The 15,979-nt window shown below is 38.2% G+C and overlaps 2 protein-coding genes across 2 annotated transcripts; one reads left to right on the top strand and one right to left on the bottom strand.

The window, feature by feature from the left end:
* The first annotated feature begins 2,588 nt into the window (after positions 1-2,588).
* Positions 2,589-8,216, top strand: zgc:112083 (uncharacterized protein LOC550461 homolog). Its single transcript, XM_051398735.1, has 10 exons — positions 2,589-2,673; positions 3,208-3,418; positions 4,620-4,846; positions 4,939-5,050; positions 5,150-5,302; positions 5,404-5,478; positions 6,118-6,238; positions 6,834-6,972; positions 7,084-7,208; positions 7,328-8,216. Exons 2-10 carry the CDS (start codon positions 3,268-3,270, stop codon positions 7,758-7,760), a joined length of 1,536 nt encoding a protein of 511 aa, XP_051254695.1. The 5' UTR covers positions 2,589-2,673; positions 3,208-3,267; the 3' UTR covers positions 7,761-8,216.
* A 1,296-nt stretch (positions 8,217-9,512) lies between these two features.
* Positions 9,513-14,808, bottom strand: LOC127362140 (uncharacterized). The gene is made up of 6 exons (XM_051397515.1): positions 14,558-14,808; positions 11,789-11,926; positions 11,474-11,566; positions 11,259-11,327; positions 10,803-10,926; positions 9,513-10,704 (listed from the first exon to the last, which is right to left on the bottom strand). The coding sequence occupies exons 2-6, from the start codon at positions 11,879-11,881 to the stop codon at positions 9,899-9,901; spliced, it is 1,185 nt and encodes a 394-aa protein (XP_051253475.1). The 5' UTR covers positions 11,882-11,926; positions 14,558-14,808; the 3' UTR covers positions 9,513-9,898.
* Positions 14,809-15,979: the final 1,171 nt, after the last annotated feature.

Raw genomic sequence — 15,979 nt, 5'->3', positions numbered from 1 at the left:
ATAAATTAGAAAAATACCAATTGCACAGAAAACATGGCTAACTATATTGCAGAGAACACAAAAAAATGGTGGAAAGTACATGTTTGACATATTATGTCTCAGCAATGTTGTTTACAATTTCCACCCCTAAATATAGTTATATAACCTACATTTTTGATTATATTCATTTGCACCAGTAAAATACCACACTGTGAACTGATACTAAAATGGAGTTTTAAGAAGAGGCTACTGTTGTTAAAGGGGGAATTAAAGTGTTCATACCGGTGTTTATGTCCCTTAATAAATTAAAAAAGCATTTGGGAAATGATATATACAGGCCTGAATTATTTTCCCAAAGCACTCCTGGAGGCCAAAGTAAGCATGGTTTTATAAAGAGTAAGCATGTCGTGCCTCAGCTAGTTTTTGGAGCCACTCAAAGGCTTGTTTCTCTTAATATGACATGTCATCCATGCATTGTTCTCTCCATCTTTCTTACACTTCCAGGATAAACTTAGAGATGCAAAAATGGTCTCATCTCAAAACAAAAAAATCCTCTTAATGAAATAAAGGTCAAATGGAAAATGAAAACGTTATTTGATCATTTTTCAGTCCATTCACTTGCTTATCTTTTAGAAGCGGGTGGTCATTTTCCTGTGAATCAGTCATCCTGACATAAAACTGCATGAATAATTCAGTTGTTATGGGTCCTTATGTTTGCAGAGCAGCATGAAATATTGAATAACAGATCAGCGATGGCACCAGAGTTGCCTAAGCTCTGTCCCCTCTCTAAAAGACTTGTCTGACTGGTTACTGTCTCACCTACATAGCTTATTACATTGTGTTGAAAGGAAAAAAAATGAGATTAGAGATCAAACTGTCAATTTTTGTCATGTTGAAGCAGTAACTGCCATAAATAAAACATTACTGTACAAGCCTTTAGCTTTACCTGTTTATGTGAAAATGGCATCTAGCCATAAAATGTAAACTGATAAAAGGCCAATAAACAGCATGTGGAGAGACTACAGATGGGAGTTCTGCATCAGACCATTTTTGACACACAAATGTGTCTACCTGAAACAAACATTTGGATGAAATGTGCACCACAACATAACTGGCTACTTTTAACATGTGCATTGTTGATATCAGTGTACAATATTGTGTGACTTGCATGCACAATCATGAAACTATTGTATTTCGTGGACAGACCAGACCGGTGCACAGTATGGCACTGATAGTCAGCAAATTATGACCTCTAGTGGTTAGGAGCTATTGCACACTCTCATAGCATCATGTGAATCTGGATAAAAAGCCAAGTGGATGCAGCAAAGTCAGAAAAGTAGCTGAAATGTCCTCCTCCAGTTCTCATGGGTGTCCGCAGATTGGTTGGGATATATAATTCCTCCAGACATAAATTACCTTTCTTCCTGCTTGGCTCTAATCTCTGTTGATGTCACAGACATCTGAATACTTGCCAGCACAAAGAAAACTTTACCAACATGTTGGTTCACCATCTGCTGTGAGTTTTAAACATTTAAAAACAGGGATTCAACTAAATCATTATAACAATTTATTAGTGGCAATCAAGGATGAATGGATGATGTTTTCTACATGAAAAGGAATAATACAAAGAAAATATTACAAACTAGTGTTAAACAAAGGGTTAAACAAAGGGTTTAATTTATAGAGTAAATCATCATTCATCCACAATCTTGGCATTTAGGTATCTCTTCAGGCCTTACTAAACATAGAAATCTCATATAAGTGCAATTCAAACCTATTTCAAATTCATGGAGGAAAAGCCTAAAGTAAGATTATAAAGGTAAAAAGTCATTACCCGTTAACTTATGATTATTTCTTCAATCAGCAACAATGGAAAGGGGTGACTATATGGAGGAGTTTCTATAACTTTCTGGGAGTGTTTAGACTTTTTAAAACTCTATATGAGGAGCTTAGTGTGGTGGTCAATGGTAAAATCAGGCTTGAAGACTTCTGATCAGTGGTGGATCTAGAGGGGTGGCAAAGAGTGGTAGCTGCCTCCCCAGTTTGGTGTCAAAGCGAACACCATAATTTAGATCAGATTTTAAAAATAACTTGTTAAAAACTGAAAATAATTTAATGATCGGTTATGGACACTTTTTAGAAGTTTAGGAGAAGTTTAATTTAAAAAAAGACATGTATTTGGAAAAACAAATAGGTAATAAAACAATTTACTGATTTCTAATGGCGCCTTTAGATATTTCCACTCAATGCTTAACTAATGTGCCTCAATAATGTAATGTTTTTGAATTAAAAAAAAAACTTACCTGGGGGCTTTTCCAACATTTATATATACGATTGTTTGCAATTAAATCAGCATATATTTCTGCCCTATTTATTATTGGCACAATTCATCAACTTCACTGTCACTGCACACAGAAAGTACTGTACATCACTAACAGCAGCTTAGTACTGGCCCAGCAGCAGGTATGTAAGCAGACTTTGCCATTTATATCTCTTAAACTGAATAATAGTTTGGATTTTGTTTTAATTTTATTTTTGTTTTTTTTTGCTCCACTCCCTCGCTCGTTTTGGAAGGGACGAAGAAGAACAACTTCCGCTTTGAGGCTCCCCCCACTGACCGGAAATAAACAAACCCAGACAAGCTCGGAGGAGGGAAGACATCCAGCGCTGCTGCTGCCACTGACATTAATACTCGTAAGAAAGCTTTTACTTAAAAGTTCGCGTTATCACAACTGTCGGAAACTTCAGTGCGTGTTTATTAATCCACCATTAAGACGTTAAAGATGTCTCATACTTTAAAATGTTTAAAAATAGACGATTAACGATGTTTAGAAAAAGTCCGACAGGGAGGGCAAACCTGTGACAGTTTGAGCGGCAGCTACACTGTTAGCCAAAATACTAACTGGAATATAAAAATAAAAAAAACATATTAAACTAGAAATAATCAGCAGTTAGCTAGCGTTAATTGCTGGAGTCGTTTGCTAGTAAAACGCTTGCAGACGTGTTTTGTGTGAAATGTAAACCTTCAACCAGATCGTCTAAGATAGATAATCAGCTAACTTGAGCTAACGTCGGTTAAAATAATCCCTAAGTTACCTACATTAACCTGTGTTCACATATTCCAGCCACCTCTAGGTAGCATTAACTATTTGCTAACCTGTGAAATTGTTTCTAAATGAAAGTGTCGTGGCTCTAAGTGTGTGTCGCTGTGTGTGTTTCTGGTTTAAGTGGTCAGGATTGTGTGCAGCAGCAGCAGCAGCAGCAGCTGGGCTCACAGTGATCACCATCATGATGACAACGAAGAGACTGGACAACTTTGAGGTGGTGTGTGAGTGGGCTTCATGCAACTTCAAGGGCCACACCATGGAGGAGCTGAGCGACCATATGTCCCTGCATCTGAAGGACTACCTGGGGGACAACGATGCCTTAGAGGAGCTGGGTGAGTGAGGAGGACCTGAAATCAATAGGACAGGTCGTTTATTCCACGCTTCATGCTGTCAGGGCTTCTCTTTGAGGTCGAGATCAAGAGAGCCGAGCACAGTAGAAGAAATTAGTACAATAAAGAGACAGAACAGCATCAGAATCGATCGCAGATGTCTTGAAAAGTTCCCATGTTCAGTGTTTACTTGTGGGCTCTTCTATTTTCGCCAATTCTAGGATCTCATCTGTGAACTGTAGTTTTAAATTTGAGAAGAGACGTGATACACAAAGGCATCTAAAATTCAGCTTGTGTTCTTTTGCATTAGTCCTTTTACCCTATCATTGTCAATGTTTGACACAAGGTGTGGGGTGTGAACCTTTTTCAACTCTTGAAGGGGGACAATTGAGAACCACTGCAGTACACAATGTAGAGTACAATCTTTATCTCCTGTAATGATGAGCGGGGAGCACTTGTGAACTAGATTAAATTGTTTTCAAGTGGAATGAGCAGTATGTGTACAGAATGTATCATAGTACAAGTATAGACACGATTGTCAGTTGCACAAGGGTCATCCTGTCCCCTAGACAGACTTCAGTAACACAAAATAAACAGTATCTATTGGAACTTGCAGTGGAAAGTAAATCTATATACTGCTAGCCAATGAAACAGAAAAGAGTAACATTTAATTTAAACACATATTGGTTCATAACCCTTTGAGGCACATGTTTGCTAAGACATAAAAAAGCTAAATAAAAATAGGCTCTTTCATATATAATGCAGCTCTATTATAATTAAATATAAATAATAATAAGAAGAATTGACATTTGCATGTGCAATAGACTATTGTATCTGAAACATGCTCTGATGAGTGATTCTTATGTCTGTACTTTTTTCTTCACCATCCACAAATTCCTTGTGTTTTCTCTCAATGCAACCACGACCGACATGTCATCTTTTTTGCTTTTAATAAACTCTTCGTCATCTGCACTTGGGCCCCCAGCAGTTTATCCAATATCTGATATGATGATATGAGATGTTGTTGGACTTTCAGGTACATTATAACAGCTAGTCTGAAGGAATTTACTTAACATACTGGCATTATTTATACAGTTTTAAGTTGGTTAAAGGTACATTTTCAGTGAGTTGCCCAGCTCAGTCAAATCTCTTTAACCTTTTCTTTCTTCATTGCAACATTTGCTCCTTCCCTCCCTTTGTACAGATGAGTATGCTTGTCTCTGGAATGGATGTGAATTTCTATCCATGGGTAGCCCTGCGGAGCTGGAGGTCCATGCTTACTTCCACAACTACCATGGTAAGCTCAAGTTCGTCGGGTCACAGCTGCTCAAGTCCCGTCCTGATCTGCCCAGCTGCAACCAAGGCTTGCACAGCAACAACCTGGTTCCCGAAGGATCAGACGGATACGTTTGCCAGTGGGAGCACTGTGATGTAGGTATTTTCAGTTCAGAGTTATTCATTGGTCATCAAATGATTGATAGCTGCAGCATTATTATAGAATTTATTTCTTTGTCTTCATACAGAGTACATTTAACAATCCTGAGTGGTTCTACCGACATGTGGACAATCATGTTGAAAGTGCTGAGCCACAGTCTCTCTTACACCAACAGCAGGCTCTCTTCTGCCACTGGACAGGTATGACTGATTAAAGAGGAGATTAAAGAGATGTCCCTGGTGTGTCTTACGTCGCCTGCTCTGTCATAGTGATATCTATACGTCATGTTTTTATTACAGGCTGCGATGCTTTCTTCAAAATCAAGTACCGTTTGAGAGAACACATGCGGAGTCACACTCAGGAGAGACTTGTAGCCTGTCCCACGTGTGGCAGCATGTTCTCCAGCAACACAAAGTTGTTTGACCACTTACACAGGCAGGCCGAGCCAGTAGGTGAGGAAGGACATATTTAATATTTTATAGGATGCTGGTGTGGTAAATGTATTGCATAAATGCATACGTCTGACCATTTACCATTTATCTCATTCGAACAGAGTCGCTGGTATGTGAACATTGTGGCAAAGCTTTTTCCAGCGAGAGGCTTTTGAGGGATCACGTCCGTCAGCATGGTAATCATTTACTTTTATTTACATTTGTTTTGTTTACTAATTAACAAAAAAAATCTAAGAAATGTTTGTTTGTTGTTTGATTATTGTTTTTTGTTTGATGATGAGATACATTTCAATTAGTATTTGAAATATTTAGTTTCACCCAGATAACTATGGCATTATATCATGTTAAAGTAAGTAGATGTGAACAATAAAACTGTATACAAGTTGTTGATCAGATTATTATACAATGCTGCCCATATTATTTTTTTAAGATTTACTCATCTGTTTACTCATCAGTTGGGTTTCAGTTAAGGCAGTCCTTTTCGAGGCTCATCAGTATTATATTGTCAGAGAGGGAGCAATGTGAAAACTCTCAAAGATCATATGGGCTGACGTTAAAAAAGCATTATTGATCGATAAATATCAATCAAGGCTTGATCCATGTCAGATTCTTTCAAAATGTAACAGTGCTCTCTGACATGCTAATTCTTAAAAATGCTTCATTCCTGCAATTGATCAGACACGTTTACATGTCATAATAAAAGACAAAAACTACATTTAACATAATCTGCAGTTAAAAGGGTGGCAGGTGGTTGTTAAGGAGCCCTTTGGCAGGTATTGTATCTAATTATTTGTGTTCTTTTCTTTTGCCCTCAGTCAATCAGGTGAAGTGTCCATTCTGTGACATGACCTGCACCACTTTGGCAGCTCTGAAGATCCACATCCGGTTCCGCCACTGTGATGAGCGGCCCTTCCCGTGTGACTTCTGTGACAAGAGGTAGACCTTCAGAACGGCTGATTAGATTCAACAGCTGTACTTTTGCAAAATCCAGGCTCGGAGATAGTTTGTTAAACATTGTGTAAAACCCCTATAAATCGTGTCTTATTGTAAATGTATCATTACAAGTAGTGATATAAAGCGTCTGCATTCACCAGCTGCAACCATATGTGATTTTTACATATTAATGCATCAATAATCATAATCCAATAATATAATATACATTATAATAAAATGGGCTGTTCTGCCTAATACTTTTGGTACTTTTGATCTTAATACTTTTGTTGTTTTACTTAAATTTTGAATGCAGGACTTACAGTATTTCTACACTGTGGTATTGCTACTTTTACTGAAGTGAAGAGTACGTCTTTCCCCAGAGGTAGTAATGTACTTGACAGTACATTTGTATGGACTCTATCTATGAAATATACTATAAAATAAGAAAAAGACTTTTTGCAAATTAGATTGTGAGCAAATTATGTTAGTAATTATAACGCAACCTTTGTGTAAAGTAGTATTTAAGGACTGTTTCAGTATTGGACTCATATCAGCAGCATAAAATGGTGTCATATTTTCCGTCTTTCTTGTTTTACAGATTTAAGAACCAGCGAGATCTACAAAAGCACACAGAGGTTCACAATGAGGGCACCGTGTATCACTGCACAGTGGAGGGCTGTGATTATTCTTGTCACACATTCCAAACCATGAGCCACCACTTCAAGAGAGTGCACGAGGTTCGTTAGTGCCGACATTAAGCATACAACCTCTTTAGATCATCGTTAGAACGTGCTGTAATCTTGTTGAACGTTATGATGTTAAAGTCATTACATAATATTTACCAACAGGTCGGAGGGATGTCCAAATATAAATGTCATATCTGTGATAAGGTCTTCTCCTGGTGTTACACTCTCACGCTTCACCTTCGCAAGAAGCATGAGCTGAAGTGGCCGTCTGGACATTCCCGCTTTAGGTAACAGCAGTTTCTTAGACCCACTTGACTTCCCCGTCATCAGGGTTGCATCAGATGTAATTAAAGTGATTGTATATATGTATCAAGTAAAACCAAACATGTATTTACTTTCTTCACAGATACAGGAAGGACGTGGATGGCTTCTTAAAAGTAAATATGGTGCGTTTTGAGACTGTGGAAGTGACAAAGGAGATCATGAAGAACATGGCCAAAAAGCCGCAGAGCCTTCGGAAAAGTCAAAGAACCAGCAGTCGGAACAAGAGGGACGCGGTCACGCCAGAGAGTGGCCGAAGCTCCCCTGCAGGATCCTCCTCGCCCTCCTCCAGCTCCTCCTCCTCGTACTCCTCGGAGTTCTCTGGAGGTGAAGACGTTTCGTCTCAGCCCAGCCCCAGAGGCAGTGACTCTCCTGTCTACTGTGTCATGAGCACCATCCCTCACATTGAGGAGGAGCCAGGAGGATTATCTCTGGAGGACTGTGATGGTAGTGGGACATCGGGAGCGGTCCAGGCCTTGACGGAGGTGGCGAGGGGCCTGGGCATGGACGTGGTGTGATTCTTCCACACTTCACTGCACCATGCATCCATTCTGGGCTCCCTTGTAGCTGTTATGCAATTGAATTGGTCTGCTTGTTTTGTATATTTTGCCGTGGAGGTGTCACCGGCTTTCTCATGGTCTGTTTTTACTGTGGTATTACTTGAGATCTCTGCACTGGTTTTGGAGACCACGCTTTCATTATATCAGCTAAATGCCTCAGCTTAGCTTTGTGACGTGTCCTGTGAATGATGTTTCTGACAGTTTACATGAAGGAGATGAGTTAAAGCACTACAAAGCCAGTTCTATGTAATGTTGTTCTGTATGTGTTTTACACGCAATGCTCCATTTTGTGTGATATTTCCATGATCTTGCCCGATGAAGAATTTCATAAGACATTATTTTTTATTGTAGCCTTGGAATGATGCTTAATTTTATTGTTACAAAGTTTAAATACATTTTTGATACAAAACTAAACTTTTCGTTTTTGTACATTTATTTGAAACCTTTAGTTAGTTTGGAGATTCAGATTAATAATACAAAATATAGTCAGCAAATTAATTAGGATTTATTATTAAAGGTTGAAATGAGACTTAATTGATCCTTGGTGAAATTCACAAGCTACTGGCCTCACCTTTACCAGCTGCAACATTAAATGTCCATATTAAAGCTGCAGTAGACAAAACCTGTGCAAACCTATGCACCACCTTCTGCCTCTCTCTGCTGTCTCATATCACTCCGTTAAAGCCCTCCCATCTAAACCACCAGTTTGAATGGCAGCAGAAGGAGTCCCTACAAAACTTCATCCCTCGTAGGGTCCACTCTCCAAGGCTTGAGCCTCACGAAGACCTCTCGGGCAGGTCATCACGACTCTTCTTCTAATAGATGCCCCTCCAGTGCTTTGGAGCCCCATGGTGGGGTATCCCGGCCTTCAGAAGCAGCTGCGATGCAGAACAGCAGGGTGAGAGGCTAGTACGTACACACACGCACACACACCACTGTGCCCACTGTTTTTCGTAACGCCTCTTTGCCACAAGAGCACCGTGGTATGTTTTGTACTATACGCCAAAGGAGGTATGGGAAATAAGTTGCAGGTTGTGCCATTGAATCAAGCTTTCACCATTTGAATGGATGTGCAACCAATAGGAACGCCCTCTCCTCAAAATGACTTATGATTCAAGTCTCCCATCACTCGCTAGATTTTCTAAAGCCTGAATACAGCCAAGAGGAGGCGCCATTGACAGTTTATATAAGGGAGGAGCAGAGGACTAGTTTCCTCAGTCTCAGACCTCTTGGATTACAATATGCTGAAAGCTTACTATGGAATTTTTTCCCAGTGACACCAAAACAAAAACAGCCTACCCCAGCTTTAATGCATCAGTAATTATAATTCAATAATAATAATATGCATTATTCTGACATGTATATTTTGATGCTAATACTTTTGTAAGATATCTGCGTATTTCTGCCACCACTGTTGGTCGGTCCACTGCTTTGGTCCTCACAGAAATATCTCATCAGCTATAATGAGATATATGAGAATATTATACATGCTAAACATCAGGATGATAGCATTGACCTTGTGAGCATTTAGCTCAACGCACTGCTGTGCCAAAGGAGCCTCTTAGAGAAACTAGCATGGCTGTGTAAGGTAACAATGAGCCCATCGTGTTTTAACTCGGCCACATTCAATTTTAGGTTTGCAGATTTACAAAAAAAAAAAATCTTTGCTTTTTCTTCCTACAAACAAGAGCATTGATATCACGTGACCACTTCATGTTCCAAATAGTTTATTGTGAACTTAACATTAATATGAGCAAGCACATGCATCTTAACATATTTAATCAATGAGGGAATCAATACAGTGTAAGCATGACTGCACAGTTGCAAAGTTCCTCTAAGACACTGATGTCAAATATGTCCTTTTATTAATAATGTTAATTTCCTTATTAAAGCTGTTCCAGGGCAAAGAGTATCTTCTGTTATTAATATTTGAGACTTTAATCAAAAGCTTCCCTTTTTCGATGTTTTTTTTCCATATGTTGGACATTGTGGAGCTCTGTTGACTTCATACACAGACCAGAATGACCACTGAACCTAACAGACGTACTGTAAATGAGTGATTGTCGTTTTGGGTACAGCTGCTTTCATTTTCTTGCTCAGGGCCCCAGATAGGGTGTTGCCAGAAATCCGGGATGAGAGAGCTGATGTCTGCAGCGGTGGAGATGACAGTTGTCGTAGCGCGGCTGTAGAAACTCCCTCCCTCTGAGGTAAACGGTGTCCTGCTGCCTCAAAGCAAGAGGTAAATAAAGAGGTGGCGCAAAGAAACCATGAAAAGCCTCTATTTGGCTCTGCGCTACAAGAGGTATCCTGATCGCCTTGCAGGTATTCTGTGAATAGTCTTTTAGGACATTTTGTCCAGAGTGGAGATCCATTCTCTGGTGAACGTCCCACATTGCATCCCATGAAGCAGCTTGGTAGGGATGCACTTCAGCTGCTGGATAAGAGATGAGTCCCCCAGGAATTCTGGTGACATTAAATCTGCTGTTAGGATGCAGATCACTTATGTGTTGCACTGGTACTGTGTGTGACGATGGATGTGTATAAGTTGGATCAGTGTGCAAAGTCTTTGAAGAATCAAACTGGTCATCTGTAACTTCCTTCTTCACCCTCTTCACTTGGATGAAGCCGTCGCACTCAAACTGCCTTTTTCTGCCACGCGAGCCGCTCTGTCTCCCGTGAAGTTCAGGAGTCATTGTTAGATCCCAAGATGTGTCTTTCGCTGTGTCAGTTTGTTGGCACCCGTGTTTCTCCTTCTCAGGGTGCAGGTTCTGGGCCTGTTCCAGCTTCTCCCTCTTGGTCGTAGGGATGTGGCAAGGTGAACGTGGGTTAAGGTCAGAGGGATAACTTGTGTTCATGTCTCTTTCATTTTTGGCTGTTTTTCCCGAGTGTCCACGTGGAGAGTCTAAAAAAATCAGAAGCAAATGAGTTTTAATAATATCACACATACTGTATCATACTGTTGCTATAAGAATTTCTTATACTGTTGGTCTTAAGACTCACCCAGATTTGGGTGAATGCAGGAGGACTGGTCTGATTCCTTGAGTTGCACTGAGTTATGTAGACTGGTGGCAGGATACTCGGGTGTCAGATCTCGACAGACACTGTTGGGCTTTTGCTGTGTTCTCTGTTTAATTATGCATTAAATACAGTTTGTAAAGCACAAATTAGTTTTGAAATCAGATACAAAAGTATAAAACTCCCAATGAGAACATGTAACTGAGAGATATCAGCGTTTTCCAGACTAATGAGCTCGAAGAATGTATAAAATTTTTACTATATGTGCAGCTCCTTAAAACAATGTTTGTAAATCTCCTTTTGTTGTTATTAATAAGACAAATTATAAAACAAATGCAATCAGAATTTAGATACTATTATTATTTTATATGGATAACTAAAGAAAGTGTGTTTAACTGACAGTAATCTCACACAAAAAAAAAGCAAAATAATGAGTTTTACCTTGAGTTGTTCGTGGTAATAAATCTTCCATGCAATGCAGACATGCATTGCACCCCATTTCCCTCGTTTCTAAGACCAAAGTGAAAACACTGATTAACAAACTGTTTTAAATGGAAACAGAAGTAGGGCAGTAAGGCAGTAGTTTCACTCATATGTTTCTACATTTCAATTGCTGTATTGAGCAGTTAGTTTTGATTGTTGCATTTTGGACTCACTGTTGACCCGAAGGACTTCTGTGTTGCTCTGTGAAAGGCAGTGACAGGAGCAAAAGAGGGTCTTGTTGTTCCTCTGGGAAGGTGGGTGCTGAACTGTAGAAAGAGGTAAAGGTAACGCCTTTAACTTATTATTGGTGGCTTTATATAAAAATGGGAGAAGGAAATGGTCATATGACCTTGCAGAAATTATATGTATTATTATTTATTACTATATTAAATATTCAGGTCAGAAGTGGCTTCAGATGGAAAACAAAAAAATCTAATCTAGCTACTAATTAAATGTTAATAATACAATATTGTGACACATCACCTTACCTTATTGTCCTGAGATGCCATTGGAGCAGGTAGGATGGTCAAGGATTGGTGCAGGGTGGGAGGGAAGGCATGCGGGTGAGTGTGCTGATGCATTTGGATATGCTGATGAACCAGGCAGTGAACATATGGAGCGGACTGCTGAGATACAAGGAAAGAAAGTGTGCTTTCATGTTCTGAGCAGGTTGGATAACTCATTCAGTCAATTCAGCTGTGGGCTACAACTTGAGCCTTGTTTTCTTAGCCTATATTTGTTTACATTTTGGCAAGTTGGCTCCATTAAACGTATGCCAAATCGGCTATTAACAGTTCCTGTGTGCAATGTACCCACTGGTGAACTATCACTGGTTTTCTTAGATACTGGTGAAAACTTAAAAACATGATGATTCTTAGGGAAGTTCTGCAGTTACAATAAGGATTACCTGTGATTTTCTAAGCAGATTAATGGCCGTTTATGTGTTATGATACACATTGGACATAAAGCTATCTGTGTGTAAGTATAAGTCATTCTGAATTTACAAAAGCATTATCCTGTCTGTGTGCTCAGGAAGTAGTGCCATTTTTGAAGAAATTTCGGGCACCTGTCCATTTGACCCTTACACATTATCTTTGCCTGAGTCTCACGTCTCTCCCTCATGGTTTGAAAACCTCACAAATAAACACCTTTTTTGTTCAAACCTTCAGTTTGAACAAAGATATGTTTTAACTCAACTAACTTAAACAGTAGAAACAGGGCAAAAATGTTTGAATGTAACCGAGACTGCTGTTGGTTGTACCAGACTGTGGGGTGTGTTTTGGAGCTTGAGGAACTTGAATCAATAGGTTCGGTACATTTCTTTAAGAATGTAAATCGTACATTTTTTTTTTTTTTAATCGTAATTCTTTTTAGGCAATTTGCCTTGCAAATCACATGCAAATGACAATATCTTGTTAGATTGCATTACTGACGGTAATCCAATTGAGACATTCAGTGTGCCAATCCATTTAATTCATTTAGGAGCTATCCGTTCCAAGGACACATGATTAGTAATGCTGTTAGTGAATGGGGAGCACTGAGATATGCAGCATGTCTAAACTATAGAGAGAAGAGGCTACCACTGGGATTTACTGTGTTCTTACTGTATACAAGTGAAGAGAACAAGACTTCCGAGAAGAATCTGAGATACATAAAGAGTTTTAAGCATTTATTGAAGCTTCTGATTCTGAATATAAAGTGGACTTTTGCTGGATTTTGAGTCTCTAAAGCAACCGATTGGTTTGTCGTCAGATTATCAATTGGCACCTATTTTGACAAATGATCATTTGTTTACATTTTCAAGTAAAACCCCACACATGCTCTGGTTTCAGCTACTCAGATGTGAGGATTTTTAGTTTCTTTGGATTTTGGACATTTTAAGACATTCGCCTTGGACTTTGGAAATAGTTACAATCCTTTTCAAAGAATTTTCTGACATTTTATAAATAATTTACAATAATCTGCAGATGAATCAGTCTAATTATCTTCATAAGATTATTAAAATGACAGGAGTGCCTTACAATATAATGGAATCCAATACATCACAAATAAACCCTCTAAAATGATTTTGAATCCAAACCTTTGTGTCAGACAATTAAACATTTCAAAGGTTTCTCAAAGATAATATTTAGCCTCTGTCTGTGGTTTTGGTCACTGAGAGTAAATAATAATTATAAATCCTCCTCCTCTGCATTTAAATTAAAGACCAGAGTTGATTCCTCTCTGTGACTCACCAAACGTTTCTATGAAGGATCTCTTCAATTGCCCCTTTAACCTCTCTAGGCCACAGCAATCCAATAGCCTGATCCCTCCTTTCTCATAAAGACAAGATTAGCTGGAGGTTACACATCCTGTGTTCTCTAAATTTCGTCCATGTCAGCGTGCCACAGAAATCTCTTAATCTCATAAAGGAGATGGTTGTTAGCAGCACAAACAGAGTGAATGAGGCATCAGAAACAGCTTGCTGTGTCATCTGAGGGCACTGAGACCACCAGTGCTCACTTCTAAGGCAAAACATGCTCCATCCTGCATCAGCTGAATCTTAATACTTTAGAACCAACTTGGTGCCTTTTTTATTCTCAGTAGTCCTCAGGTGTCAGACGTATCAAACTGATATCAATTCATATGAAACACTTGTAATTAAAACGCACACTAATATCCAACACATGCATTTTACACCTTGAATATTTCTTTAAGAATTTAAAACTGCAGCAAATAAACTGATTAGACAATTAATCAGTAAGAATTCTGATACGATTTGGTGATTTTTAAGCTAAATTGTGAACATTAACTGGTTCGAGCTTCAAGTTTTCTTTCTCTTTTGGTCTTATATGATTGAAACTGAATATCCTTGGGTTTAGAAATTTAAGACATCGCCTCAGGCTCTGGAAAATAGTGTTTGGAATTTTACTGTCATTTTCTTACACTTTACCAAACAATTTGGTAGTTAATTTGGTAAATGATTCATTAAAAACCGTTAACACCAATGTAAACAGTCCTAAATGGATAAACTGTTGCACATGGACTAATATCAGCAGAATAAAAATAAAAAATAAGTAATTTTGTATCTCTAGATACAATATAAATTAAAGCTTCACTGTATGTTTATTTAAATTTTTTAAAGTTACTTAGACTGAAACATATGAAAAAAACCTGTTTACCTGTCATAGAGGCACCCATCTCACTATGTGATGCTGCAGTGTTTCTCTATTCTGATAAAAAAACAAATGCATTTATTCTATAAACATGCTCCTTACCTGTGTTATGAAGTGGATATAAAATCTTGACTTCCTGATGCTTAAGTGTTTTTATCCAGTGAACAACGTCCAGCTCCTCCGGCCTGTTTATCAGCCAACAAAGTGAAGATTTCTAAAATGTCATTTCCTTCAGTTAAATATCAGCCACATTAACCGTGTCAGTCCATTCAGCTGATAGGACGAAGAATACCCTCCGCAGGTCCTGGACAGTGACTTCAGTGCTGCGGGGACCACCTGTTGCTGCGGGCCAGTGTCAGCTGTCTGCTGGCTCTGGTCAATTAGTCAGTGTTACTTACCAACACCAGGAAAGACCATTAACTACTCCTAATGGCTTAAAGTAATCCCATCAGCCCCCTAAACCCTTCTGATTCAGTTTAGAGAAAGACAGCTTATGTGGCAACTGGACAGATTTTCAGATAGATGCTGTGGAGACAGTTGGACATACAAACAAACAAACAGGTCTCCAAATGCCAAGTGACCAAACCGTTCATGTCTGCACTAAATAATGTGACACTGGCTCTTTAAAGTTCATTTTATTTTTACTTTATGGTTTTTGATATGTTTAGGTTATATGAAACCATTTTGCACATACTTAGGTATATTCTTTTTCTCTTATTTGTTGTATTTCTTGTACTTTGTGCATTTTAATATGTTCTAATGTATATTGGTATGCTTTGTTGAATGTTGTCCTGTCTGTCCTTTTGCACTGAGCTCACCAAGTAAGTTAACTCAGAAACTCACATAACAGATTACTTTACACAGACTATTTTCTTCTATTTCTTCTATTTAATGCATTTCCAGAAACATTCCAATAAATAATATCAATAAATAGTTTGGCACACAACAACTTTTACAGTTACTTACTTACATATTTATTACATAAGTAATAGTACATTTATTTTTAGTTTCTGTATCTTGGAAAGCAGTTAGTATACAAGAAATCAATATATTTTAGTTTCATACTAAAATGAAATTATGCAATAAGGTACTGATGGACATTCATTAGACTGCAACTTTAAAATGTGAATTAAACTTTGCAAACATCAAGCAAACATTTTGTTTTACAAGATTGATGGATGGATAAACTGTTTTGTTTTCACACATGTTCCTGTTTCACCAGGATAACATAGAGTAAGATGCAATTAATGTTGTTGAGCATAAAGAATGATGAGTTTTTTTTATTGTTTTTTTTTACATTTTAAAGGAGCAGAGACATATATTTTTTCTACTTCAAATTTAAAGGTCTTTTAACCTACTAAAGACACTAGATTATGTTCTCTGGTGTGTAGTCTACAGTATGTAGATTTTTTTCTGGGTGTATATATTTATGTATATATGTCTATAAATAACTATATATGTTGTTTTATTTTGTGTTATTGTATATATGTTACTAACAGGAGGTTCGTTTTTTGAGCCACAAGC

Source organism: Dicentrarchus labrax, unplaced genomic scaffold, assembly GCF_905237075.1.
Source record: "Dicentrarchus labrax unplaced genomic scaffold, dlabrax2021, whole genome shotgun sequence".
In the NCBI taxonomy this organism is placed as follows: domain Eukaryota; kingdom Metazoa; phylum Chordata; class Actinopteri; family Moronidae; genus Dicentrarchus; species Dicentrarchus labrax.
This window is presented reverse-complemented; position numbering and strand designations above follow the sequence as displayed.